We start from the raw sequence: 27,460 nt of genomic DNA on the forward strand, positions 1-27,460 counted from the left end.
GACATATTGGAAGCAACTTATAATAACCTTGATATTCAGTGAGTTTTCTGAGTGCTTTTATTGGAATGATTATTTGACTTCAAAAAACTTACTTGATTTCAGGCATCTAACAAAGGAGAAGAAATGTACATTCTCTGTAAGAATGGCCCTAGTAGAATGCCTTAAATGTTTGCTTGAGGTGAGTTTTTGCATTTTATTAGTAAGATCTCCACTGAAAATTTTAAAGCAGTTTTTGTTAGTGAGTGAATTTTCTCTATTTCATATTCAACTTCAGTTCTTTTCCCATAGGCTGATCCTTATTCAAAGTGGGCTATTCTTCATGTAATGGGAGAAGACTTTCCTGTAAATGAAGTATTTACACAATTTCTTGCTGATAATCATCACCAAGTTCGCATGTTGGCTGCCCAGTCAATCAATAGGTAATAGGTCAAGTATTCGTGAAGTATTTGGAATGCTGCAGACAGCAGTAGAGTGTCTAGCACAGTAACAGCTCACAGTTGCAATATTAAAAATAGCTAACACTTATTGAGTATATACAATGTGCCTGGCATTTATGTTTTTTCTTAATTCTTAGACTTCTATCACTTAGATTCTATTATTTCCTTCAATTTATAAATGAAACTGTGACTTAGTAAGGTAAAGTAACTTCGTTATGCCACAGAGCTAATAAGTGGTTGACTTGAGTTAAGTGTGTCTACTAACACAGGAGATATGGACTGTTTGAAAATTACTGTAATTTTTATGTGAGTTCATGAAATGATAATTAGCACATTTTACATTGTGCTAATTACACAATTATATTTACTTGAGTGAACATCCAGTGTAGCCCTGGGATGATTCTATCATGAGGCTCTTTTATGTTTGAGTACTGGAATAAACATACGTTAATTCGGTTTTGTTTTTGTTTTTGTTTTGTTTTGTTTTGTTTTGCAACAAGAGTTTCGCTCATGTCTCCCAGGCTGGATGGAATGCAATGGCATGATCTTGGCTCACTGCGGCCTCTGCCTCCTGGGTTCAAGCAATTCTGCCTCATCCTCCTGAGTAGCTGGAATTACAGGCGCCTGCCACCACGCCTGTCTAATTTTTGTATTTTTAGTAGAGACGGAGTTTCACCATGTAGGCCAGACTGGTCTCAAACTCCTGACCTCAGGTGATCCACCTGCCTCAGCCTCCCAAAGTGCTGGAATTACAGGCATGAACCTGCAATCATGTGGTTTTTGTCATTGGTTCTGTTTATGTGATTGATTACATTTACTGATTTGTGTATGTTGTACCAGCCTTGTATCCCAGGGATGAAACCGACTTGATCATGGTAGACAAGCTTTTTGACGTGCTGCTGGATTCGGTTTGCCAGTATTTTATTGAGGATTTTCACATCGATGTTCATCAGGATATTGGCCTGAAATTTTCTTTTGTTGTTGTGTCTGTGCCAGATTTTGGTGTCAGGATGATGCTGGCCTCATAAAATGAGTTAGGGAGGATTCCCTCTTTTTCTGTTGTTTGGAATAGTTTCAGAAGGAATGGTACCAGCTCCTCTTTGTATCTCTGGTAGAATTTAGCTGTGAATCTATCTGGTCCTGGGTTTTTTTTGGTTGGTAGACTTTTACTGCCTCCATTTCTGAACTTGTTATTGGTCTGTTCAGGGATTTGACTTCTTCCTGGTTTTGTCCTGGGAGAGTGTATGTGTCCAGGAATTTATCCATTTCTTCTAGATTTTCTAGTTTATTTGCATAGAGGTGTGTATAGTATTCTCTGATGATAGTTTGTATTTCTGTGGGATCAGTGATGATATCCGCTTTATCATTTTTTATTGTGTCTATTTGATTCTTCTCTCTTTTCTTCTTTATTAGTCTGGCTAGCAGTCTGTCTATTTTGTTAGTCTTTTCAAAATACCGGCTCATGGGATTGATAGACTTTTTTTGAAGGGTTTTTCATGTCTCTATCTCCTTCAGTTCTGCTCTGATCTTAGTTATTTCTTATCTTCTGCTAGCTTTTAAATTTATTTGCTCTTGCTTCTCTAGGTCTTTTAATTGTGTTGTTAGGGTGTCGATTTTAGATCTTTCCTGCTTTCTTCTGTGGGCATTTAGTGCTATAAATTTTCCTCTAAACACTGCTTTTTCATCCCAGAGATTCTGATATGTTATGTCTTTGTTCTCACTGGTTTCAAAACCTTAATTTCATTATTTACCCAATAGTCATTCAGGAGCAGGTTGTTCAGCTTCCCTGTAGTTGTGCGGTTTTCAGTGAGTTTCTTATGAGTTTTTATCTATAGAAAGAAAGTTCTTGCAGCTAGCTCGCTGTCTGCCACCAGGGCCTTGGTAGTGTAGGCACCCGAGGGAATCTCTGGGTCTGTGGTTGTGAAGACCATGGGAAAAAGGGAAAAGCGTAGTTTCTGGGCTGGAATTCACTGTTCCTCAGGGCACAGTCCCTCATGGCTTCCATTGGCTAGGGGAGGGAGTTTCCCAACCCCTTGCGCTTCCCAGGTGAGGGGACGCCCCACCCTGCTTCACTTCACCCTCTGTGGGCTGCACCCACTGTCTAACCAGTCCCAATGAGATGAGCTGGGGACCTCAGTTGGAAATGCAGAAATCACCCAGCTTCTGCATTGATCTTGCTGGGAGCTGCAGACTGGAGCTGTTCCTATTCAGCCATTTTGCTGTTCCCATGTTTTATTTTTCTTTAGCATTTATGATAACTTGAAACATTCTAGTTTAATATATTTACTTCTCCCTATTCCACTTGTATATAAATTCTAAAAGGCACTGGTTTTTGTCTGTTCTGTTCATTGCTGTATTTTTAGTACCTAAAACAATACTTGGCATGTAATAGGTATTCATTAACTGTTTATAAAATAATGTACTTGAAAAAAAATTACATGATCCTATAAAAACATCAAAGCTGAAAAATCATTTGAGTAACTTTACTGTTCAAATGTAAGTGACCAATAATAAAAGATCACTATATTGTTCCAGCAGCCAAATAAAGTATTAAAACTGTTTGAGTAGTTGAATATGCTGACAGTAATGTTTTCATAAACTAGATTTTGTGTCTAACTCCTTAGGTTTGGAACTCTTTTCAGTAAGAGTTTCCATTGTAAGAATTTCTAATGAATATGTTTAGAAGTTCAAGTTCTTACTAAATATCACAGATAAAAGATAGCAAATATATGGTGAACTTTAAGGACTGAGGTTATATAAGACTGAGTTGAATTAATAAGGCAGCAGCGTAGTGGTGGCATTGAAAAAAATTGAAGATTCACAAAGTATAAATTCAAGAATGACAACTAAATAGCATTCTTTTTTTTTTTTTAATTTTACACTTGTTAGATTTTGTCTTAGTTCCTTTGTGTTGCTATAAAGGAATACCTGAGGCTAGATATTTATAAAGAAAAGAGGTTTATTTGGCATATGGCATCTCCATCTGGTAAGGGCCTCAGACTCATGGCAGAAGGCAAAGAGGAATCAGTGTGTGCAGAGATCACATGGTGAGAGAGGAAGCAAAGGAGGGTGGGGAAGGCAGTGCCAGGCTCTTTTTTTTTTTTTTTTTTTAATATCCAGCTTTTGTGGGAACTTAATAGTGAGAACTCACTTATTCCCTACGCTTAGGCCTTTATTCATGAGGGATCAGCTCCCATGACTCAGACACCTCCCATTAGGCATAACCTAATGGAGATCAGATTTCAGCATGACATTTGGAGGGTTAAACATTCAGACGATAGCAGATATCTGATGTTTAGCTATTTTAAAAGCAGTTAGAGAAACTAGGAGAATAAGAGGAACTTAATTATAAAAACTTCGATTACTAAAAAAGGATAACGGACAAAGTTGATTAAAGAGTTATCCTTAAATATGTGGCTGCTATGCAAAAGGCACACTGATGAACCTTTTACCATCACATAAAACAAAATTTAAATGGTACATTAAAACATCAACCTACCCACTTTGAGAGTGATTAAATATTAGAGCAGGTTGACATTGGATATCTCTGGACTCAACTAATTGGTATTTGGCCAGAGAACAGTTTATCTTTTCTGGGTAGTTTGAGTTCAGTGCTGTTCAAATTTGGGCAGTAGTTAAAAGAGATTTTAAGACCCTCTTCAATTCTAGGAGAAAATAGATTTTGTATTAAAGACCTTAATACTAAGCTGCTGGTCTGAACCTCTTTAAATAAACTCAGGTTTTGTTAGTCTTTAAAAAAGAGCTAGTATGTTATTATGTCTCACAGAGTGATTTATTTTTGTTTTGGAATATGCTTTGGATTAAACAATTATTTCACTTTTTGTTTGTTTGTTTGCTTGTTTTAAGATTATTCCAGGACACAAAACGAGATTCTTCCAGGTTACTGAAAGCACTTCCTTTGAAGCTTCAGCAAACAGCTTTTCAAAATGCATACTTGAAAGCTCAGGAAGGAATGAGAGAAATGGTAATTTTAAGTAACATGTATTTGCTATTATCATATGCTTGCTATGAATATTCCATAAATTACCAAGTTTGGCATAAGAGAGTCAGTAGTTTACTATATAAAACCGCTCTAAAACAACTGTATGAATTCAATGAAACCCCATTATATCTAGGTTACAATGGGTTAAACCATAGTAAGTTCTTTTGGTTTAACTTAATTTGTAGCATTTTTATGGAGAAACCCAAAATTTAACTGAGTTTCTATGGGAGTGTAAATGGCTTCCTTATTTTAAAAATCCTTTCATGTGTGATCTGATTAAAAACTAATTAAGGGAACAGGTGACAACTGGAAGAAATGGATTGAGAAAAAGATCAAATTACGGTGTTTCCAGTGAAACTTGTGATATTTGACATTGCTGTAGAATAATATGGTAATAATTGTCTTAGGATTCAAATTTTTTCATATATTTATGCCCTGATTTGTTTCTTATGAGTATTTAAGATAGTTAAATGACTGTGAAATCTGTGATAGCAGGAAATTGAAAAAGACAGTTGAAGGAATGTGAATTTAGAAAAGAATTTCAATGGATTAGAAAGATAAGTGTAAATAACATAAATCTAATACAGATAATGTATATTACACATTTTAAATCAGTCTGTCATCTGCAAAAAGGGAAAATACCGATCTGACAGCAATTCCTTTAGAAAAAGACCTCTCTCAAGCCTGTAATCCCAGCACTTTGGGAGGCCGAGGTGGGTGGATCACGAGGTCGAGAGATCGAGACCATCCTGGTCAACATGGTGAAACTCCGTCTCTACTAAAAATACAAAAAATTAGCTGGGCACGGTGGCGCGTGCCTGTAATCCCAGCTATTCAGGAGGCTGAGGCAGGAGAATTGCCTGAACCCAGGAGGCGGAGGTTGCGGTGAGCCGAGATCGCGCCATTGCACTCCAGCCTGGGTAACAAGAGCGAAACTCCGTCTCAAAAAAAAAAAAAAAAAGAAAAAAAAGAAAAAGCCCTCTAAGAAGTTTTATGTCTTGAGATTATAGTATGAATCAACAGTGTATTACAGTTATCAAAAAAGGCCAACTCTATTTTACACTGCATTAATAGAAACATATTGTCATGAACAAAGTTGATACAAGAACTTGGATCTTCTATAATTTTTACTTTATTTATTTTTAGATTTTTAATTTTTATGGGTACATAGTAGTTGTAATACATATATTTGTGAGGTACATGAGATGTTTTGATACAGGTATACAGTGTGATTATTTCAATGTGATGAAATAATCACATCATAGAGAATAGGATATCCATCTCCTCAAACAATTATCCTTTGTGTTACAAGCAATCCAATTACACTGTTTTAGTTATTAAATGTTTCTGTGTAGCCAGAATGTTATAGATCTGTGTCTTATAAAAAATGGGTGAAGGAATTGACTTAGTGGAAAGGTCATAATTGTTTTTAAATGTGTCAATGCTTGTGATTTAGTAAAGGTATTAGGTCCTTACTTTTTCTTGTAACAAAAGAACTATGATTAGTGAATAAGAGGTTCTTTAAATGTGGAATAGCTAGTCAAAAAATCTGGAGTTCAGTTGGGATTTTATAATTGATTGTTAAACATTTACATTTTACCTTATGTGTTTATTTTAAATTTCTTTTTAAGTCCCATAGCGCTGAGAACCCTGAACCTTTGGATGAAATTTATAATAGAAAATCTGTTTTACTGATGTTGATAGCTATGGTTTTATCCTGTAGCCCTATCTGTGAAAAGCAGGCTTTGTTTGCTCTGTGTAAATCTGTGAAAGAAAACGGATTAGAACCTCACCTTGTGAAAAAGGTATATGTGGATGAATATTTTATTATAAGCTTCCTTGGGTAACTGTGAAATAATTTAAAAAGTTAAAGCTAGATTTTCTAAGTGGCACTTATTTAAGACTAGGAAACAATTTTATTTTTTAGGTTGGGAATATTGGAAAGCAGTTATATAAAAACTATTCAAATGGTGTATTTATGTGTATGCACTGTCTTTTCTTACATTCAGTTTAAGAGCATTTCACAAGGCTTTCATTGAACTAACAAGGGTGAATGACTTGTTCACCAGACAGACCAGGCTTTTGGAAATAGTATTTTTTGAGGGAAACATATGGACCCAAGAGCAGTATAGGTGTTTTGCCCGGTAGATTCTGGGGCAGCACACTGGGGTCTAGCAGGGCCAGAAGTCAAATTTTACAGCTATCAGGCTTTTAATTTCAATTATTAGGGGAGAAGGACTAGGGACCCACCTCGTAATTATTACATCAGCACAGTATTATAGAATGTTGGCCCCCTCTCTTTTCCATCACCTCAGCATTTATGGTTTAGGAAGTTCCAGGCCTTTCCATTGCAGATTTTTATGTGATAAGTCAATGGTAGGTCAGAGAACTGATACTCCAGTTAACATTCTACCAGCATAGTTTCCGTGGAGCTTTATAGTAAGCCAACCTGTAATTAACCTTTTACCTCTCAGTATGATATTTGTTTGGTGTTTCTTAAAAGTATACAAATACATTACCTAATAGTTATAAGTGGTATGTATTCTGTGGATTTTTTTATTTGGATTTAAGCCTGAGAGGAATGATTTTGCTTTATTTTAAAATTTTTATTTATTTATTTTGAAAGACAGGGTCTCACTCTCACTCAGGCTAGAGTGCGTTGATTCAATCATGGCTCACTGCAGTCTTGACCTCCTGGGCTCAAGGAGTCCTCCCAAGCCACCTGAGTAGCTGGGACTACAGACATGTGCCACCATGCCTGGCTAATTTGTTATCAGATGGGTTCTCGCTATGTTGCCCAAGGTGCTCTTGGACTCTTGGGCTTAAGCAACCCTCCCTCCTCAGCCTCCCAAAGCGTTAGGATTACAGGTGTGGACCACTATGCCTGGCCAATAATTTTACTTTAAATCTTCCTTTAAATGTAACCAAATGTTGGAAACTCTCAGCATATTTTTATGTTTTTATTTACTTAACATTTATTAAGGGTTTGCTATGTGTCAGATGTGCCAGTTGAGTACATTTTCTTCATTATTATCCCCATCTCATAGATGAGGAAATCAAGAAAAGTTAAAAGAATGTTGTTTCTAGGTCTTACTCTAAATAATATTAACAAGCATTTAAATGTTTATTTTTTTCATTTTTCTTAACGCACTGACTTTTTGGTTTGTGCAGGTTTTAGAGAAAGTTTCCGAAACTTTTGGATATAGGTGTTTAGAAGACTTTATGGCTTCTCATTTAGATTATCTGGTTTTGGAATGGCTAAATCTTCAAGATACTGAATACAGCTTATCTTCTTTTCCTTTTATTTTATTAAACTACACAAATATTGAGGATTTCTATAGGTAAGTTTACACATAACGTGTGAAATTTGTTTAATTTAAAATTAGTTAACAATGTTTAGCAAATCCCCATCACCAGCACTACACAAACCATACCCATATACATGTGTGTGTGAAGGCCACATAATATGAGAAGCAGGACAGCTTGTTTTAATAAGAATGTATTTGGTGGCTCATGTCTGTAATCCCAGCACTTTGGGAGGCTGAGGCGGGCAGATCACAAGTTCAGGAGATTGAGACCATCTTGGCCAACATGGTGAAACCCCATCTCTACTACAAAAATACAAAAATTGGTTGGGTGTGGTAATGCATGCCTGTAATCCAAGCTACTCGGGAGGCTGAGGCATGAGAATCGCGTAAACCCAGAAGGTCGAAGTTGCAGTGAGCCAAGATCTTGCCACTGCACTCCAGCCTGGTGACAGAGCAAGACTCTGTCTCAAAAAAAAAAAAAAAAGAATGTATTGAAGGGAGTCACTGGACTTCAGATCTGGTCCTGGCTATGCCAACAACCAGCTATGTGACTTTGGTAAAGCCACATAAAGACCCTCTATGCCTTGGTTTTTTCATCTGTAAAGTAAAGGAGTTACACAAGGAGATTTTTCAGGTCCCTTTCAGCTTTAATATTTGATCACCTTTCCTTTGGAAAAAATTGAAGATAAATTACTAGTACCTGGTTATTTCTGCCTGGTTTTTCTTTTCTGTTGCTTGACTATAGGCTGTTTAATCATTACTTCTATTAGATTTAGAAACTTAATGTAAAACTTTATTTTGCTGTCTTTAACTCTGTAGAAGAAAAATTTGAAAATGGAGAGGTTTGAAACAACTAAAAAGTAATATTTAGGTATCAGGATGATGGGAAGGCGTCTTATACTTGTTGAGCATGCTCTGTGCTGTGGACTTTGCTATGCATTTTACATGTAGTATATCTCAGATGAGTTTCAGGCTCATCCTAATAGAGCTTTCTAATAGATTATGACTTGTATGTCGATAGTCTCCTTTAAGAAGGATAGTCCTACAAAAGTAAATTTAGTGGTCCTTACAGTTCATTCATTTTGGCAAGAAAAATATAGTCATTTCTTTGTATATGTGAGGGCTTGGTTCCAGGATCCCCTATGTATGCTTAAATCTGTGCATACTCAAGTCCCCAAGTTGGCCCTGCAGAACCCATGTGAAAAGTCAGTCCTCTGTATATACAGACTTTCACATCCCGTGAATACTGTTTTTCTATCTGCATTCGGTTGAAAAATATGCAAGTATAAGTTCAAACCCATGTTTTTCAAGGGCCGACTGCATTTACATTAGTTTGAATTTATAATTGCGTCTACATTTTATTTTACAATAATTTTATATAAATTATTTATGTATAAATTGATTATACAGAATAAATAAATATAAATTCAAATCTCCATTTTTATTTACTTATTTTTTGTTTTCTTTTTACTTTTTGCTAAGGGTGCCACTGAACAAGGTCCCCATTTTAAAATCACATAATTATGATGATGGTATATTCTAAGCTTTCTAATTTTTTTAAGGTGACTATTTAGAATTTACTTAATTTTTTATTAATTTTATAAATTTTAATTAATTTTATAAATTAAACATTCTTTAATTTTAAGAATGTTTGATAATCTAGATAAAGTGTGATACTTTAATGCTGATGGTATTAAAACAGTTTATTATTTTGAGAACTCTTTTATAAAATTTTACTTGGAAAAGTTATATATAACCTATATTTTAAATTTTTATATTTTTAGATCTTGTTATAAGATTTTGATTCCACATCTGGTGATTAGAAGCCGTTTTGATGAGGTGAAGTGCATTGCTAATCAGATTCAAGAGGACTGGAAAAGTCTTCTAACAGACTGCTTTCCAAAGATTCTTGTAAATATTCTTCCTTATTTTGCCTATGAGGGTTCAGGAGACAGTGGGATGGCACAGCAAAGAGAGACTGCTACCAAGGTCTATGATATGCTTAAAAGTGAAAACTTATTGGGAAAACAGGTACGGCTTCAATTTTTATTCCCTGAATGATCTGAGATATAAGCTTTAAATTTTAAGTCTATTTATTCTTATTTATATATTGAAACTTAGCTTGTTGTAATCATTATCTAGCATAGCCAACCCATGAAGTTTTTGGTTATGTCGTGTTCTCTCCCTCTGATTGGCTTTTAAATAAGTATAAATGTATTAAATTAGAAATAACCCAAAAAATAATTTGAATAATTTTCCTCTGCCGTTTAAAAATTCATTTTAACTGCAGTAATACACAAATGCAAGCTGGTTGTTAAAGTCAAGGAATACTAAACAGTGTATAGAAAATCTTCACTCCCTCTTCAGTGTCACCAAGCTTTCCACTTTTCTAGAAAAAGAAGCATCCCTCATTCCTATAGTTCTCATACCCTGCTCTTTGTTTTTTTATGACACCTATTACCTTCTAACATATGATACAATTTACTTTGTTTTTGTTTTTAAGACAGAGTCTTACTCTGTTGCCCAGACTGGAGTGCAGTGGTACAATCTTAGCTCACTGAAGCCTCTGCCTCCGAGGTTCAAGCGATTCTCCTGCCTTAGCTACCCAAGTAGCTGGGACTACAAGTGTACGACACCACACCCAGCTAATTTTTGTGTTTTTAGTAGAGATGGGTTTTTGCCATGTTGGCCAAGCTGGTCTTGAACCCCTGACCTCAGGTGATCTTCCCACCTCAGCCTCCCAAAGTGCTGTGATTACAGGCATGAGCCACCATGCCCAACCACAATATACTTTTGAATTATGTTAATTATTTATCAGTCTTCTCCACCATAAGTTCTTTTTTTTTTAATCTGGCTAATGTATCTCAACCACATAATATATTTTGGGAATTCATTAAATCTCTGTCAAAAGGAGTTGAGTAAGGAAGGATTTAACAAGCTTCGTTTGTTTTACAATAATTTATACACATTTCAAAATTTTTTGAAGCAACTTATAGTAAAACATACATGTAAATTTTTTTAAGCTAGAAAAGCTGTGGTCACTCCAAATTTATTCATGTATTTATTTATTTTGGATACTTGTAAGGGATAACTAACCAAACTTGGTCAATATTAGATAAACTTCAAGAGAGGTTTTTTTTTTTTTTTTTTTTTTGTAAGTTTCCTGGTTATCTATATTGAACTAAGAAATGGAACAGCAAGTTCCTCAGTTGCTTAGGTGAACCCATTCAGAACTGGTTGTAAGTCTGCAGTCTGGAGGGAAATGGTGAGCAGAGGACTGCTTTCCCAAAGACAGCTTGAACAGAATATAGGTACTCCAAAGGTTGTGGAATTTGAGAGAGACACTCAGCCTCTAGCCACTCCTGTTCCATCTCCCAGCTTAGTCTTCTGATCATCCTTAATCTTACTATTCTTTTATTAATGTATTCAAACCAAAAGAGCAATTTTTAGAACCTGAATAGGTTTCGGAGGGAAAAGTAATTACATTAGATCTTGACGGAAACACTAGCCTCAGGAATGAAGAGTGACCAAAATTAAGTAATAATTTTTTAGCTTTTTGGTTAAAGATATAAGTTAAATTCTTGGCCGGTGTGGTGGCTCACACCTGTAATCCAGCACTTTGGGAGGCCAAGGTGAATGGATCACCTGAGGTCAGGAGTTCAAGACCAGCCTGGCCAACATGGTGAAACCCCGTCTCTACTGGGCGTGATGGCACGTGCCTGTAATCCCAGCTATCTGGGAAGCTGAGGCAGGAGAATTGCTTGAACCTGGGAGGCAGAGGTTGCAGTGAGCCAATATCATGACACTGCATTCCAGCCTGGGAGACAGAGTGAGACTTCATCTCAAAAAAAAAAAAGAAAGAAATTGTATAAAACACACAAACAAAGCAAGGAAAGAATGAAGCAACAAAAGTAGAGATTTCTTGAAAATGAAATTACACTCCACAGGCTGGGAGTGGGCCCTGAGCAAGTGGTTCAAGAGCCTGGTTACAGAATTTTCTGGTGTTTAAATACCCTTTAGAGGTTTCCCATTGGTTACTTGATGTACACCCTGTGTGAATGAAGCAGTGGCCCGTGATCAGTCTGATTGGTTGTGGGAGGGGACCAATCAGAGGTACTTTCAGTTTCTCATCTGCAGCAGTAAAAGGGAGGGGGTTGCAAAGGGAGTAGCCTCTGCTCCTTTTGTTACTTGAGCATGGAAAATTGGGGTTTTCCTTTTGATTTCCTTCTTGGAAGTCAGCATGGATTGTCCTTAGGTTCCCTGCCTCCAGATCTTATTGCTCTGCCTCATTTACATTAGTTTCTTTCTTGTCGCCTTCTAAAATATTTTTTGTTATTACGAAGTATATTTTTGAACTTCCTTATGCATTAAGTAAATTTGCCATTTGCTTCTTGGTTTAGATCACTCTAATTCCTTATTTGGAAAGTTATTAAATTTACCCTGAATACTTCACAATTCTCATTAATTTGACTTATGTGTAACATAGCAGACTTATTCTTCATATTTAGAGAATTTATGTCTTTTGTGAAGCTACCTGCCTGTAGTGGGAAGTAGATTCATGAAAAGTCCAAATCTGTTGAGGAGGGTTTTATTCTACTATTGATGAAAGGGGAAAGGGGATGTGGATAGCAACTAGCCTTAGAATTTGGGTTGGCACTCAAGTAGAAGTCTGGGAAGAAGTTATGCAGGGAACAAAGATGAGATTATTGTCACTGGGAATTCTTAACAGGAAAGTTCTGTAAGTGAGACAAAATTCCCAAATAAAGTCAAGAGTAAAATGCAGATAGAGGAGTAGTTATAGATCAGTGGGAAATTTGGTTGGCAGAAAACTACCAGGTCACAAAACTTAATGATAGACCTGAAGTCTTATTTAAAATGATTCTTTAAAATTAAAGAGTTGGATTAAGGGGGCCTTGTTTGGCTTGATTTTCCTACTTTTCCCCTTAGTCTACAGGTTGGCTGCATAGAATAAAAAGGTAGGATTAGTTATAATCTCGTAGATCTTGGACTTTGGGTCATCTATTTTCTTTTGCAGTCATTGAATAATTTTGGAAATAAGGTAATAGCATATGCCTTTTGAGCTGTCTTGAAGTTCACAGATATAAAATATTAAATATATTTTAATTTTTTACCCTTGCAGATTGATCATTTATTCATTAGTAATTTACCAGAAATTGTGGTGGAGTTATTGATGACGTTACATGAGCCAGCAAATTCTAGTGCCAGTCAGAGCACTGACCTCTGTGACTTTTCAGGGTATGTACATTTTAAACTTAAAGAACTATATGCAACTTCACAAGTTCTTAAAGAAGTTAATTGGTTGTCACCTTCAATGTCTATTTCAGTTTATAGACATCATTTTAAAAAATTTGTTTCTTTAAAAATAGCCACCTTTGAATTGGAGTAATTATCTATCCTCTTTTGCTATAGTCATCTCACAGTAACTACTCTTTCTAAGTTGACCACTTTGTTGGCAAACCCAATAACCTTTTCTTTGTCTTTCTGTAATATTTGAACATTGTGCCATCTGCTGTCCCTTGAAATTTTTTTCTTCATGCACATTATTCCTAGTTATCTTCTCTTTATCTATAACTTGCCTTTCTAGATCACCTTTTCTTTTTTTTTTGAGTCTCACTCTGTTCCCCAGGCTGGAGTGGAGTGGCATGATCTCGGCTCACTGCAGCCTGCCCCTCACAGGCTCAAGCAATCTTTCCTTCCACCTTAGCCTCTCAAGTAGCTGGGATGACAAACGTGCACCACTACGCTTGTCTAAATATTTATAGTTTTGGTAGAAAGGGGTTTCACCACGTTGCCCAGGCTGGTCTTGAACTCCTGGCCTCAAGTGATCCACCTGTGTTGGCCTCCTAAAGTCCTGGGATTACAGGTGTAACCCACCATGCCCTGCCTCACTTTTTCTTTATTGTACTTTATTGTCTGTAGAATTTAATTTGGATGTGAATGTCTCTGGGTTGTATATGAACATTAGAGTTATTTTCCCAGCTTGATTGTAAACTACTATTGTGCCTTACTGTGCTGGGTGTATAAAATAGTAAAATAGTAATAATATCTGAGAAAGTACTCTTACGCTATCTAAATAAGTGTTGATTGCCATGTCTTAAAATATTGCTTTTACAGTACTGGCATAGAGCTTTGATTCTGATCTGAGGTAATACTGAGGCTCATTTGTTGAACTGCCTTTTAACTTTATAAGATTTTTTAAAGAAAATAATTTTAAGAATCTTTAAGATTATTTAAGTTATTGAGGGTGAAAGGTATTTAGATAAGCTGATTTATGTATCTGTACTGTGATATGTCATTTGTGATTTTATTAAAACTATAGTTTTTTTGTGGAAAAATAGTTTTTAAATTTGGGGGTTATTGTAATCTAAATTTTCATTTTGGAAGTTCACTGGTCTATCAACAAAACATTTGAAGGGATGACTGCATTTTTTTCCCATAACTCTATTAGGGATTTGGATCCTGCTCCTAATCCACCTCATTTTCCATCGCACGTGATTAAAGCAACATTTGCCTATATCAGCAATTGTCATAAAACCAAGTTGAAAAGCATTTTAGAAATTCTTTCCAAAAGCCCTGTAAGTATGCATGATGAGCATAACAACAGAGCAGTCCTTCTTTTTTAGCTAAAAAAATCTTTGTAAGTACATCTTAAAGAGGCAAAGTAAACAAATGAAAAATTTATCTAATAATTTAAAAAGAAAAACATTAATTTACAAGTTTAAATCTTGGTATTTTACTTGTCAACATTAATTGAAATATGTTACATATGAGGCCAGAATCTTGTGACACTTTAGCCATATGTTAGCTCAGGGAATATATTTAGTTTTTCATAGGAACATGCCATTTAATTATAGTTTACTTTCTGAAAATTAAATAAATTGGCAATAGCTTAAGATAGTAATTTCCTTAATGTAACCTTTTGCACTTGATATCAAACCCAAATCTAAATTCTGTTATTTTAAATATAAAATGTGTAGGTATTCAAATATTTGAAGAAAAAATATAAAATGTATTTATTGTTGTTGAGTATACGTAATTAAACAAGTTTTTACTAAATCCGTTTTTTTCTAGGATTCCTATCAGAAAATCCTTCTTGCCATATGTGAGCAAGCAGCTGAGACAAATAATGTTTATAAGAAGCACAGAATTCTTAAAATATACCACCTGTTTGTTAGTTTATTACTGAAAGATATAAAAAGTGGCTTAGGAGGAGCTTGGGCCTTTGTTCTTCGAGATGTTATTTATACTCTGATTCACTATATCAACCAAAGGTAAATAATACATTTGGACCAATATATAAGCAATCAGCAATCTTTCTATCCTGTTCTTTTTTTTTTTTTTGGGAGACAAGGTCTCATTCTGTCACCTAGGCTGTACTGGTGCTATCACGGCTCACTGCAGCCTCAGCCTCCTGGGTTCAGATGATCCTTCCTCCTCAGCCTCCCAGCAGGAGCATACCACCATGCCTGACTAATTTTTTGTATTTGTTGTAGAGATAGGGTTTCAACATATTGTCCAGGGTGGTCTTGAACTCCTGGGCTCAAGTGAACTGTCAGCCTCAGCCTCCAGATATGCTGGGATTACAGATGTGAGCTACCATGCCCAATTTATCCTGTTCTTTTAATTGAAAGTTTATATGCTTCTGAGAAAGAGGTAGATGCCAGAGTGCTGCTTTCTGAATTTTGATTTTTTTTTTTTTGAGACAGAGTCTTGCTCTGTTGCCAGGCACCAGGCTGGAGTGCAGTGGCACCATCTCGGCTCACTGCAATCTCTGCCTCCCAGGTTCAAGGGATTCTCCTGCCTCAGCCTCCCGAGTAGCTGGGACTACAGGCGCACACCACCACGCCCAGCCAATTTTTGTATTTTTTAATAGAGACGGTATTTCACCATGTTGGCCAGGATGAATTTTGCTTTTTAAGAAGTCTATTATATTTACCTATTAGTTTTTTTAAAATTGCACTACTTGGCCTGGGAAACATAGCAGACCTCGTTTCTACTAAAAATTGAAAATTAGGGCCAGGTGTGGTGGCTCATGCCTATAATCCCAGCACTTTGGGAGAGTGAGGTAGGTGGATTGCTTGAGCCCAGAAGTTAGAGAACAACCTGGGCAACATAACGTGAAACCCCATCTCTACAAAAGTTTTTTTTTTTTTTTTTTTTGAGACGGAGTTTTGCTCGTTACCCAGGCTGGAGTGCAATGGCGCGATCTCGGCTCACCGCAACCTCCGCCTCCTGGGTTCAGGCAATTCTCCTGCCTCAGCCTCCTGAGTAGCTGGGATTACAGGCACGCGCCACCATGCCCAGCTAATTTTTTGTGTTAGTAGAGACGGGGTTTCACCATGTTGACCAGGATGGTCTCGATCTCTTGACCTCGTGATCCACCCGCCTCGGCCTCCCAAAGTGCTGGGATTACAGGTACAAAAGTTTTTTAAAAATTACCCAGGGATTGTGCACACACCTGTAGTCTCAGCTACTCTGAGGCTGAGGTGGGTGGATCACTTGAGCTCTGGAGGCAGAAGTTGCAGGTTGCAGTGAACCAAGATTGTGCCACTACACTCCACCTGGCAGACAGAGCGAGACTCTTGTCTCAAAAAAAAAGTAAAGGAAAATTATCCAGGTATGATGCCACGTGCCTGTAGTTCTAGCTACTTAGGAGGCTGAGGTAGGAGGATGGCTTGAGCTCATGAGTTTTAGGCTGCCCGTGAGCCTTGATTGCATGACTACATTCCTGCCTGGGCAACAGAGCAAGACTTTCACTCAAAAAAAAAAAAAAAAAAGCACTACTTCTCCAATTCTAGAAATCTTAAGAAGGATTTTCAACATTTTAGTACTAATGTTCTAGCTATTGATGTCCTTAAATAAACGCTACTGTGGAATTGGGGTTGTATGTTCAATTTAGCATCTCTAATTTTTTCCATTGATTTTAATGAGATTTCTATTCTTTTTTATTGTGGTAAAATAGGTAACATAAAATTTTTTATTTTCACCATTAAATGGCCAGTTCAGTGGCATCAATTGCATTTCCATCGTTGTGCAACCATCGCCACTATCTGTGTCCAAAACTTATCATAATCTCAAACCAAACCACTCTACTCATTATACAATAACTCCACATTTCCCCTTCCCACTGGCCATTGAGAAACTAATCTATTTTCTGTCTCAACAAATTTGCCTGTTGTAGATATTTTATTGGCTCACTGCAACCTCTGCCTCCCAGGTTCAAACAGTTCTCCTTCCTCAACCTCCCGAGTATCTGGGATTACAGGCGCGTGGCACCACACCGAGCTAATTTTTGTATTTTTAGTAGACATGGGATTTCACCATGTTGGCCAGGCTGGTCTTGAACTCCTGACCTTGTGATCCGGCTGCCTCAGCCTCCCAAAGTGCTGGGATTATAGGCATGAGCCACCACATCCAACCTATTGTAGATATTTTAATCTAGAGTTGTACAATATATGTCCTTTTGTGTTGAGCTTATTTCACTTAGCACAGTGTCTCAGATTCATCTATGTTGTAGCATATGTCAGAACTTTATTTCTTTTTATGGTTAAATATTTTTTTATATGTGCTTAACTATCATCTGTTGATAAACACTTGGGTTGTTTTGTCGATTATGAATAATGCCGTGATGTCCATTGGCATACAAGTGTCTGCTTGAGTCCCTGTTTTCAATACTTTTGAGTATACCTAGGAGTGGCATTAGTGGGGTCATATGGTAATTTTATATTTAACTTCTTGAGAAACTATCCTATCTAGCTGTTTTCCACAGCAACGGCATCACTTTACATTCTATCTGCAATGCACAAGGGTTCCGATTTCATCACATTCTTAGCTATACTTGTTATTTTCTATTTATTTTATTTTATTATTATTATTTTTTAAAGATGGGATTTTGCCATGTTGTCCAGCTGGCCTTAGTCTTCCTGCCTCAGCCTCCCAAAGTGCTGGGATTACAGGCATGAGCCACCATGCCTGGCCTGTATATTTTCTTATATCCATTCTAGTAAATGTGAAGTGGTATCTTATTATAATTTTGATTTTGTGTTTCTCTAATGACTGATGACATTTGTTACAGAACATCTTTTTGGGTGCTGATTGACCATTTGTCTATCTTCGTTGTAGAAATATCTATTCAGGTTCTTTGCTCCATTTTAAAAACTTTAATTGAAGAAACTTTTTTTTAGAGACGTGGTTTTGCTCTGTTGCCCAGACTGGAATGCAGCGCATCATCAAACCTCACTGCAGCCTTCAAACTCCTCTGCTCAAGCAGTTCAACTGCATCAGCTTTCCTAGCAGCTAGGACTGCAAGCATGTGCCACTAAGCTCAGTTGATTTAAAAAAAAAAAAATGTGTAGAGATGAGGTTTTATTATGTTGGCCAGGCTGGTCTCAAACTGCTGGCCTCAAATGATTCTTCTGTCTCGGCCTCTCAACGCACTGGGATTATAGGCATGAGCCACATTGCCTGGCATGTCCTTTTAATTTGGTTGGTTTTTGTTGTTGAGCTCCAGGAGTTCTTTAGATATTCAGATATCAGATATGTAATTATCAGGTATATCTCTGACAATTATGACTGTGACTGTCATCATAATTAAATATCTGTGACTATCATCAGATAAATGATTTGCAAATATTTTTCTCCTTTTCTGTAAAATTGTTTTTTTACTTTCTCAATAATGTCTTTTTTTTAAGACAGAGTCTCGCTCTGTCGCCCAGGCTAGAGTGCAGTGGCACATTCTCGACTCAGTGCAACCTCTGCCTCCTGGTTGAAGCAGTTCTCTTGCTTCAGCGCCCCCAAGTAGCTGGTATTACAGGCGAACACCACCATGCCTAGCTAATTCTTGTATTTTTAGTAGAGATGGAGTTTCACCATGTTGGCCAGGCTGGTCTCGAACTCCTGACCTCAAGTGATCCACTTGCCTTGGCCTCCCAGCGTGCTAGGATTGTAGGCGTAAGCGACTATGCCTGGCCTCAATAATGTCTTTTGATGCCCAACCTTTACATTTTGATTAAGTCCAATTTATCTTTTTCTTTTCTTTTGTTGCCTCCCTGCCCCGCCCCTCCTCCCCCCGCTTTTTTTTTTTTTTTTTTTTTTTTTTTTTGGAGAGAGTCTTGCTCTATCGCCGGGCTGGAGAGTACATAAAATTAGCTGGGTGTGGTGATGCGTGCCTCTACATAGTCCCAGCTACTTGGGAGGCTGAGGCAGGAGAACTGTTGCCCATTTTTGTAGTGTCATATTAAGAATCCACTGTCAAATCTAAGGTCATGAAGAATTACCCCTATGTTTTGTTTTCAGGTTTTGGTTCTCATATTTAGATAATCTATTTTTAGTTAATTTTTATATATAGTATAAGGTGTAGGAGTTCAACTCTTCTCTTTTGCATGTGGAAATCTAGTTGTCTCAGCATCATTTCTTGAAGAGACTATTCTTTCCACATTAAATGACTTGATATCCTTGTCAAAAATCAGTTGACTGTGGTATATGGGTTTATTTTTACACTCTCAATTCTGTTCTATTGGTCTTTATGTCTGTCCTATGCCAGTACCACACTGTTTTTATTGTAGCTTTATAGTAAATTTTGAAACCAGGAAGTGTCAAGCTTCTAACTTTGTTCTTTTTAAAGATTGCTTTGACTATTTGGGAACCTCTGCAGTTCCCTTTTGTGTTTCTGCAAAAAAAGGATCTACTTTTGTGTTTCTGCAAAAAAGTCTTTTGGAATCTTGATTGTAATTACGTTGAGTCTGCAGATTACTTGGGAAGCATTGACATCATCACAATATTGTCTTCCAGTGTGTGAACGTGGGATATCTGTCCATTTATTTGAACTTCTTTAATTTCTTTCACCAGTGCTTTATAGTTTTCAGTTTACAAATATTTTACATCATAGATTAAATTTATTCCTAGGTATTAATTCTTTTAGATGCTGTTGTAACTAGAATTGGCTTCTTAATTTTTTTTTTTCCTTTGGATTTTCATTTCTGTTGCATAGAAACAATTGATTTTTGTGTATTGATCTTGTGTCCTGCAACTTTATTGAATTTGTTTGTTAAAATTTCTAGTAGCTTTGTTGTTAATTCTTTGATAGTTTCTGTGTGTATAGGATCAGGTCATAAGTGAATAGAGATCATTGTTCTTTTTCCTTTTCAATTCGGATGCTTTTTATTTCTTTTTCTTATCTAATTGCTCTGGCTAGAACTTCAGTATAGTATTGAATAGCAGTGGTGAAAGTGGGCATCCCTTGTCTTCTTCTCAATCTTAGAGGAAAGCTTTCGATCTTTTACCATTGAGTATGATGCTTGCTGTAGGTTTTTCATAAATTCCCTTAATTTTGTTGAGGAAGGTACTTTCTATTTTACTGAGTGGTATTTTTTTTTTTTTTTTTTTTTGAGACGGAGTTTCGCTCGTTACCCAGGCTGGAGTGCAATGGCGCGATCTCGGCTCACCGCAACCTCCGCCTCCTGGGTTCAGGCAATTCTCCTGCCTCAGCCTCCTGAGTAGCTGGGATTACAGGCACGTGCCACCATGCCCAGCTAATTTTTTGTATTAGTAGAGACGGGGTTTCACCATGTTGACCAGGATGGTCTCGATCTCTTGACCTCGTGATCCACCCGCCTCGGCCTCTCAAAGTGCTGGGATTACAGGCTTGAGCCACCGCGCCCGGCCACTGAGTGGTATTTTAATCTTGAAAAGGTGTTGGGGTTTTGTCAGATGGCTTTTCTGTGTCTACTGAGATGATGTAGTTTTTTCCTTATTCTATTAATGTGGTGTATTACATAAATTGGTTTTCTTATATTGAACTGCTCTTGGATTCCTAGAATAAATCCCACTCGGTCATGGTGTAGAATCCTTTTAATACAGTGTTGGATTGTGTTTGTTAGTAATTTCTTGAGAAGTTTTGCATCTTTTTTCATAAAGAGTTTTTGATACTGTCTTTTTTTGTGGTGTCTTTATCTCACGTTGATATCAGAAATGCTGACCTCATAGAATGAATTAAGAAGTGTTCCCTTTTATTGTAATTTTTTGAAGAGTTCGAGAAGGATTAGTATTAATTGTTCTTTAAATGTTTGGAGGAGTTCACTAGTGAAGGCTTCTGGTCCTAGATTTTCTGGCATGTTCTTTATTACTGATTTAATATCCTTGCTTGTTACAGATCTGTTTATCTTGAGTCTGTTTTTGTATATTTTATGTTCCCAGGAATTTGTCCATTTTATCTAGGTTATCTGATTTGTTAGATATAATTGTTCATGGTATTCTCCTATAATTGTTTTTATTTCTGTCTTTTTTCTTTGTAAGTCTGGCTCCAGAGGTTTGTCAGTGTTATCTTTTCAAATAACTAACTTTTGGTTTTGTTGATTCTTTCTAATATTTTTCTATTCTATTTTATCTCTACTCCTTCTGCCTTTGAGATTAGTTTACTTTTTTCTAGTTCCTTAAAATGTAAAATGAGGTTACTGAACTGAGATCCTTTTTCAGTGTAGGTGTTTACTGCTACAGATTTCTCTCTCAGCACTCTCAGCTGCATCTCAGCACTCTTTGCTGTATGTTATGTTTTAATTTTTATTCATCTCTAAGCTTTTTAAAAATCATATTTAAGATAGTTGTTTTGAAATATTTATCTCATAATTTTAATGTCTCAGAAATTTTTTCAGATGAAGTCTCCCTCTGTCTCCCAGGCGGGAGTGCAGTGGTGCAATCTTGGCTCACTGCAACCTCTGCCTCCTGGGTTCAAATGATTCTCCTGCCTCAGCCTACCGAGTAGCTGGGAGTACAGACGCCCGCCACCACACCCAGCTAATTTTTGTACTTTTAGTAGAGACAGGGTTTCACCATGTTGACCAGGCTGGTCTCAAACTCCTGATCCACCTGCCGCGGACTCCCAAAGTTCTGGGATTATAGGTGTGAGCCACCACACCAAGCTGTCTCAGAAACTATTTCTGTCATTATATTTTGTTCTTTTGAGTGGACCATACTTTTCTATTTCTTTTTATGCCTTGTGAAATGTTTTTGTTGGAAACTAGTCATTTCAGTATTGTAATGTGGAAATCAGTTTTTCTCCTTCCCTAGGGTTTGACTTTTTTTTTAAGATTGTTGAAGGCTATAGTAGTCCATTTGTTTCATAAATTTTAACCAGCTATTTTTTCAGTGTGTATTTCTTGCCTTGTGTGGTTACTGAAAACTTTAGCTTGTGTACCTTAGCTTGTGTTTAGATAGTGTTTGATAGAGATTTCCTTGGATGCCAAGAATGTTGGGATGAGGAAGCATGAAATAGAGGAGAAAACTTTTCCTAGTGTTTGCAGATTGGCTTTGTGCTATGATTCTTCTTCAACACTTAGCCATGCTTGCATTGCTTGGGATCAGCCCCATATACAAGCTTAAGATCTTCTCTGGTCTTTTCCAAGCAAGAGTCTTATCTTGAGCATGTGTGTGGCTTTCTAAATTTCCCCTAATTTGTGGGTGCTTTTGAATATACTAATTTCTCAAAGAAACTCTCTCCCCAGCTTTTCCTCCTAGGCTTTAGGCAGCCTCTTCTATGTCTCAACAATAATCTTTTGCCCTATGCACCTCCAGGTTGTTGTTCAGCTTTACAAAGCTTCAAGCAACACCCATGTCATTTCTAGCTTGTATGAGGTTAAACAAAACAGAGCCACACACTTTATATCAGTCCTTGGCTCCAGACAGGTTAGAATAGACATACCCAATAGTTTGCAAATAATCTACTTAGCTCCGTGAACCACCGTGAGCCAGTGTCTCACAGCGAGGATAGAGTCTGCTGCTTTTGTGATTGTTATCAAACTGGGGTGGGGTGGGCCAGGACAAGTAAAGTCACCATGAAGCTTTCCTACTGTTTTTCAGTTGCATTTTTCTTGATTCAGTATTTTCTTGATTACTGTGTAAACCTTTGACTTTTTTTACAGAATTCTAACAAAATTAGTTCTGACAATTGTGCCTGTTTTTCAATGTTTCTGTTAAAGAATAGGAGCTTAGAGCTGCCTATTCTGCATTTTTCTGATGTCACTTCTGTTTTTGACTAATAAGCCATTAAAATATTTATGTCAAGGCATATAAGAATTAGAGATGCTGAATAAAAGTGACTTCTGAATGAATTTATTTCAGAGTAATTTTCCAGAACTTACTGGTTGTTATTTTTTTTTTATCCTATATCAGGCCTTCTCGTATCATGGATGTGTCATTACGTAGCTTCTCCCTTTGTTGTGACTTATTAAGTCAGGTTTGCCAGACAGCAGTGACTTACTGTAAGGATGCTCTAGAAAACCATCTTCATGTTGTTGTTGGTACACTTATACCCCTTGTGGATGAGCAGGTGGAGATTCAGAAACAGGTAATTTTCAGAATCATCTTCAAAATGGTATTCAAAATATATTTATAAAGTATTGTTAGAAGGATTTGAGTGTTTTATGTTTACTTGTATAATTGGTGATTTTAGTGAGAATATTTTTGTAAAATGATTGGAAAAATATTCTTAATGAATTAACCTTTGTAATCAGTTACAGAGCACTTGGTACTTTTGATCTAGTAAATAACCTGATAGTTTTATCTTTTATGCTAAAGTATAGAGGTAGTCAAAACTAGGTATAGCAGTTCACAACATTATGGTCATGTGTGAGTTACTACTTATATAAACTGTTTGATTAATATTGGCATTTTTTTAACCTCAGTACCCACCTTGTAGTAGTACCTTACATAGTTATTGAATTATTTGAAAACACAGAAACTAAAAGATATCTTAGACGTAATTAGAGCATTTAATCTGATCTAGGTTAGTAGTTTTTATCATTTATTAGAGTAAGTTTTTTGGCTTACTTTAAAATTAAGTATATCTCTCCTTATAATTTTTTCTTTTTAAATTATATTTAGGTATTGGACTTGTTGAAATACTTAGTGATAGATAACAAGGATAATGAAAACCTCTATCTCACGATTAAGCTTTTAGATCCTTTTCCTGACCATGTTGTTTTTAAGGATTTGCGTATTACTCAGCAAAAAATCAAATACAGTAGAGGACCCTTTTCACTCTTGGAGGTAATAAAAATCTCATTATCTACTATTTTCTATTAGAGAACATAGACAGTGGTACTTTTTAAAAATCTGTAATGCTTTAGCAGTAAAAAATGGGAGTGTGATTAAAAATACATACGTAGGCCAGGCATGGTGGCTCATGCCTATAACCCCTGTACTTGGGGAGGCTGAGGCAGGAGGATTGCTTGAGCCCAGGAGTTCAAGACCTGCGCTGGGCAACATGGCAAAACCCCGTCTCTACGAATAATTAGCCAGGCTTGGTAATACGTGCTTGTAGAACCAGCTACTCAGGTAACTTGATATGGAAGGATCACCTGAGCCCTGGAGGTCAAGGCTGAAATAAGCTGAGATTGCAGCACTGCACTCCAGCCTGGGTGACAGAGTGAGACCCTGTCTTGAAAAAATATGTGTGTGTGTGTATGTAACATGAGATCTACCTGCTTAACAAATTTTTAAAAAATGAATCTTAATGTATCTTTTTGCATTGAAGTCAACATATAAATATCAAAACTTCCTGGTAAAGATCCAAATTTAAGTTTTCAAGGAATGTGACATAAACCAGTTTCGATTTTAACACATACGATCCTAAGGTCCACCGATAGCTCAAAACTATCATTAGATCTTTTCAATGTCAGTTTAATGTTTGTGTTAGAGATGCTGTTTAACTTTTGAAAGCATATTTCAAGTTTTAATCTTTATAAACCTCAAAATTATGTTTAGGTATATTCTTCCCTACAAATCTTAATTATAATTTTTAAATGATAGTCTGTATCTGACTCTATATAAATATAAAAACATATTTAAATATGTTAAGATGTAGAGTTATACTACTAAAGAGAAGTTTAAGCATTTCCCTCCAGTTGAATATGTTATAGCAAACTTGAAATTTGTGTTACCATGAGAGAATTGATTAGAATTTAAAGGATTAGGCCAGGTGCAGTGGCTCATGCCTGTCATCCCAGCACTTTGGAAGGCTGAGTCGGGCGGATCACCTGAGGTCAGGAGTTCGAGACTAGCCTGGCCAATATGGCAAAACCCCGTCTCTACTAAAAATACAAAATAAACTGAACATGGTGGCACATGCCTGTAAATCCCAGCTACTTGGGGGGCTAAGACACAAGAATCACTTGAACCTGAGAGGCAGAGGTGACAGTGAGCCACGATAGTGCCCCTGCACTCCAGCCTCAGTGACAGACCAAGACTCTGTCTAAAAAAAAGAATCGAAACATTGTAGGGTTTGCAGTGGAGGAAGTAATTTATTTATTTCTTGTTGGGTAGTAATAGTGACATAAGTCAGTGTCTATAAAAGGCACTTACTAATTTTTTTCTTTTATTAAGTTTTATTTCACAAGGTTAACCAATACATGTTAAAAGCAAGTTACATTGTATGGTTTTTCTCTTTTAGGAAATTAACCATTTTCTCTCAGTAAGTGTTTATGATGCACTTCCATTGACAAGACTTGAAGGACTGAAGGATCTTCGAAGACAACTGGAACTACATAAAGATCAGATGATGGACATTATGAGAGCATCTCAGGGTACTAATTTTAATGAGATGGGTTATTTCTGGCTGTTTCTTTTTGAAAGAATATTTTGTAAATTCTTGCTCTTGCTTTCATTATCACAGACTTAGTTGAGACTCTCATCATTTAGTTTAGACCCTCATTTCTCATCTAACTGTAAAACTGGTCCTAACTGGTCTCACCCTGAACTCTTCCTGTTTTATTCATCCTCTGCCAGAACAATGTCTCTAAACCCAAATATGATCATGTTTTTCTACTGCCTAAATTTTTGGTTTTTTTTTTAAGAGACAGAGTCTCACTGTGTCACCCAGGCTGGAATGCAGTGGCCCTTCTCCTGGAGTGCACCATTGTAACTCACCGGATCCTTGAATTCTTGGGTTCAAGGAATCCTGTCTGAGCCTCCTGAATAGCAGTGACTATAGGCAGAAGCCACTACACCTAGCTACTTCATTTATTTATTTATTTTTTAAAGGAACAGGGGTCCTATTATGTTGCCCAGGTTGGTCTCAAATTACTGGCTTTAAGCAATCCTCCTGCCTTGGCTTCACAAAGCATTGGGATTAGAGGCATGAGCCACTGCATCTAGCCATGCTTAAACATTTTTAACATCATCTAACTATGTAAAAGAAAATTTTAATTTCTTAGAGCCAGGCATGTAAGTTAGCCTTCTTTGCCTTCCAGTCCAATTTACCTGAAAGAAATATGTATCATTTTAATACTTTAGTCCTGTGTGTTATGTGTGTGTATATATACATATATATTTGTAAATTTTTCAAGCTTGCATTTTACTTATGAAAACATCTATGTTTATGTTAATTTGATTTGAAATGTACATTATTATAGTATTTGGGAAACTTTCTACTTTAAGTTTTGATTTTCATCTTTCATATTTCATAACAATTTCATATTTCTCTTATGTTGTTTTTACCCTCAGTAGTACTTTTTAAGATGAATTTTAGTTTTGACTATTTGAGCACAGAGTTTCTAGTACATTTGAGATATATAAAATATATGTAAGTAGAAACACAACTATTTCTTGTTCTTGTGTTCTTGAGTATTTTATGCGCTAGCTCTGCCTTGTGCATTATAGCCATTAGCCATTTGGCCACTTAAATGAAGTAAAATTAAATGAAATTTGAAGTTCAGTTTTTTTCATTGTACTGAACACATATCAACTTGTCAGTGGTACATTTGGTCACTGGTGGTCATTGGACAGTTTAAATTAACGACATTTCCATCATTGCAGAAAGTTCTGTGAGACAGTGCTGGTCTTAACTCTAAATGTTAAATGTTAAAAAGCCAAGCAGGCTCCCAAGTCCCTTCTAGCTTTAGTGTTGAATGATTCTTGTGCTTCTGTTTGTGATTTTGCTAAAGCATTGACTTAATCTGCACAATTTGTTCAAGACATTTTATTTTCTCTGTTCTCAAATATTGCTAATTACTTTCAAAATAATTTGTTGTATAAAGATGCTCATATTCATTCCGAATGTATTTTTTGAGCTACTCATGACTTAAAACTTTTTTTTTTTTTTTTGAGACGGAGTCTTGCTTTGTTGCCCAGGCTGGAGTGCAGTGACACAATCTTGGCTCACTGCAACCTCCGCCTCCTGGGTTAAAGCAATTCTCCTGCCTCAGCCTCCTAAGTAGCTGGGACTACAGGCGTGACCCACCACACCCGGCTAATTTTTGTAATTTTAGTAGAGATAGCGTTTCACCATATTGGCCAGACTGGTCTCCATCTCCTGACCTTGTGATCTGCCTGCCTTGGCCTCCCAAAGTGCTAGGATTACAGGCATGAGCCACCATGCCGGCCGACTTAAAACCTTTTTTAAACTTTATAAAAATTTTCTAGTCAGATAATTTAATATATATGTAATTATCAACAAAAGTGTTGTCTTCATGCTAGTTTAAACTAATTATTAAAAAATTATTTCTAGATCATCCACAGGATGGGATTATGGTGAAGCTAGTTGTCAATTTGTTGCAGTTATCCAAGATGGCAATAAACCACACTGGTGAAAAAGAAGTTCTAGGTAAACTACAGTCATGCACTGCATGATAACATTTCAGTCAACCATGGACCAAATATAGGACAGATTATAATACTGTATTTTTACTATATGTTTTCTG

The 27,460-nt window shown here is 36.5% G+C and overlaps 3 protein-coding genes across 7 annotated transcripts in view; 1 reads left to right on the plus strand and 2 right to left on the minus strand.

Annotated features, from left to right (window-relative positions):
• Positions 1–27,460, minus strand: part of LOC105732492 (protein NPAT) — a 149,782-nt gene that overhangs the window by 108,427 nt on the left and 13,895 nt on the right. The window lies entirely within an intron of this gene.
• Positions 1–27,460, plus strand: part of ATM (ATM serine/threonine kinase) — a 149,994-nt gene that overhangs the window by 46,140 nt on the left and 76,394 nt on the right. For all 5 annotated transcript variants that reach the window (XM_064375392.1, XM_064375391.1, XM_064375393.1 and 2 more), the window contains 13 exons: positions 103–178; positions 289–419; positions 4,305–4,422; positions 6,072–6,245; positions 7,612–7,781; positions 9,533–9,779; positions 12,889–13,004; positions 14,218–14,344; positions 14,841–15,040; positions 22,935–23,109; positions 23,646–23,810; positions 25,213–25,345; positions 27,268–27,363. In XM_064375392.1, coding sequence (XP_064231462.1) covers positions 103–178; positions 289–419; positions 4,305–4,422; positions 6,072–6,245; positions 7,612–7,781; positions 9,533–9,779; positions 12,889–13,004; positions 14,218–14,344; positions 14,841–15,040; positions 22,935–23,109; positions 23,646–23,810; positions 25,213–25,345; positions 27,268–27,363 — 1,928 coding nt within the window. The remainder of the gene's footprint in view (positions 1–102; positions 179–288; positions 420–4,304; positions 4,423–6,071; positions 6,246–7,611; positions 7,782–9,532; positions 9,780–12,888; positions 13,005–14,217; positions 14,345–14,840; positions 15,041–22,934; positions 23,110–23,645; positions 23,811–25,212; positions 25,346–27,267; positions 27,364–27,460) is intronic.
• Positions 25,956–27,460, minus strand: part of CUNH11orf65 (chromosome unknown C11orf65 homolog) — a 155,347-nt gene continuing 153,842 nt past the window's right edge. Inside the window, exon 5 of the transcript XR_002478637.1 lies at positions 25,956–26,021. The gene's annotated coding sequence lies outside the window, so the exon portion shown is untranslated. The remainder of the gene's footprint in view (positions 26,022–27,460) is intronic.

This window comes from Aotus nancymaae, unplaced genomic scaffold (assembly GCF_030222135.1).
Source record: "Aotus nancymaae isolate 86718 unplaced genomic scaffold, 86718_ANA_hifiasm-v0.15.2.pri h1tg000012l, whole genome shotgun sequence".
Classification (NCBI taxonomy): domain Eukaryota; kingdom Metazoa; phylum Chordata; class Mammalia; order Primates; family Aotidae; genus Aotus; species Aotus nancymaae.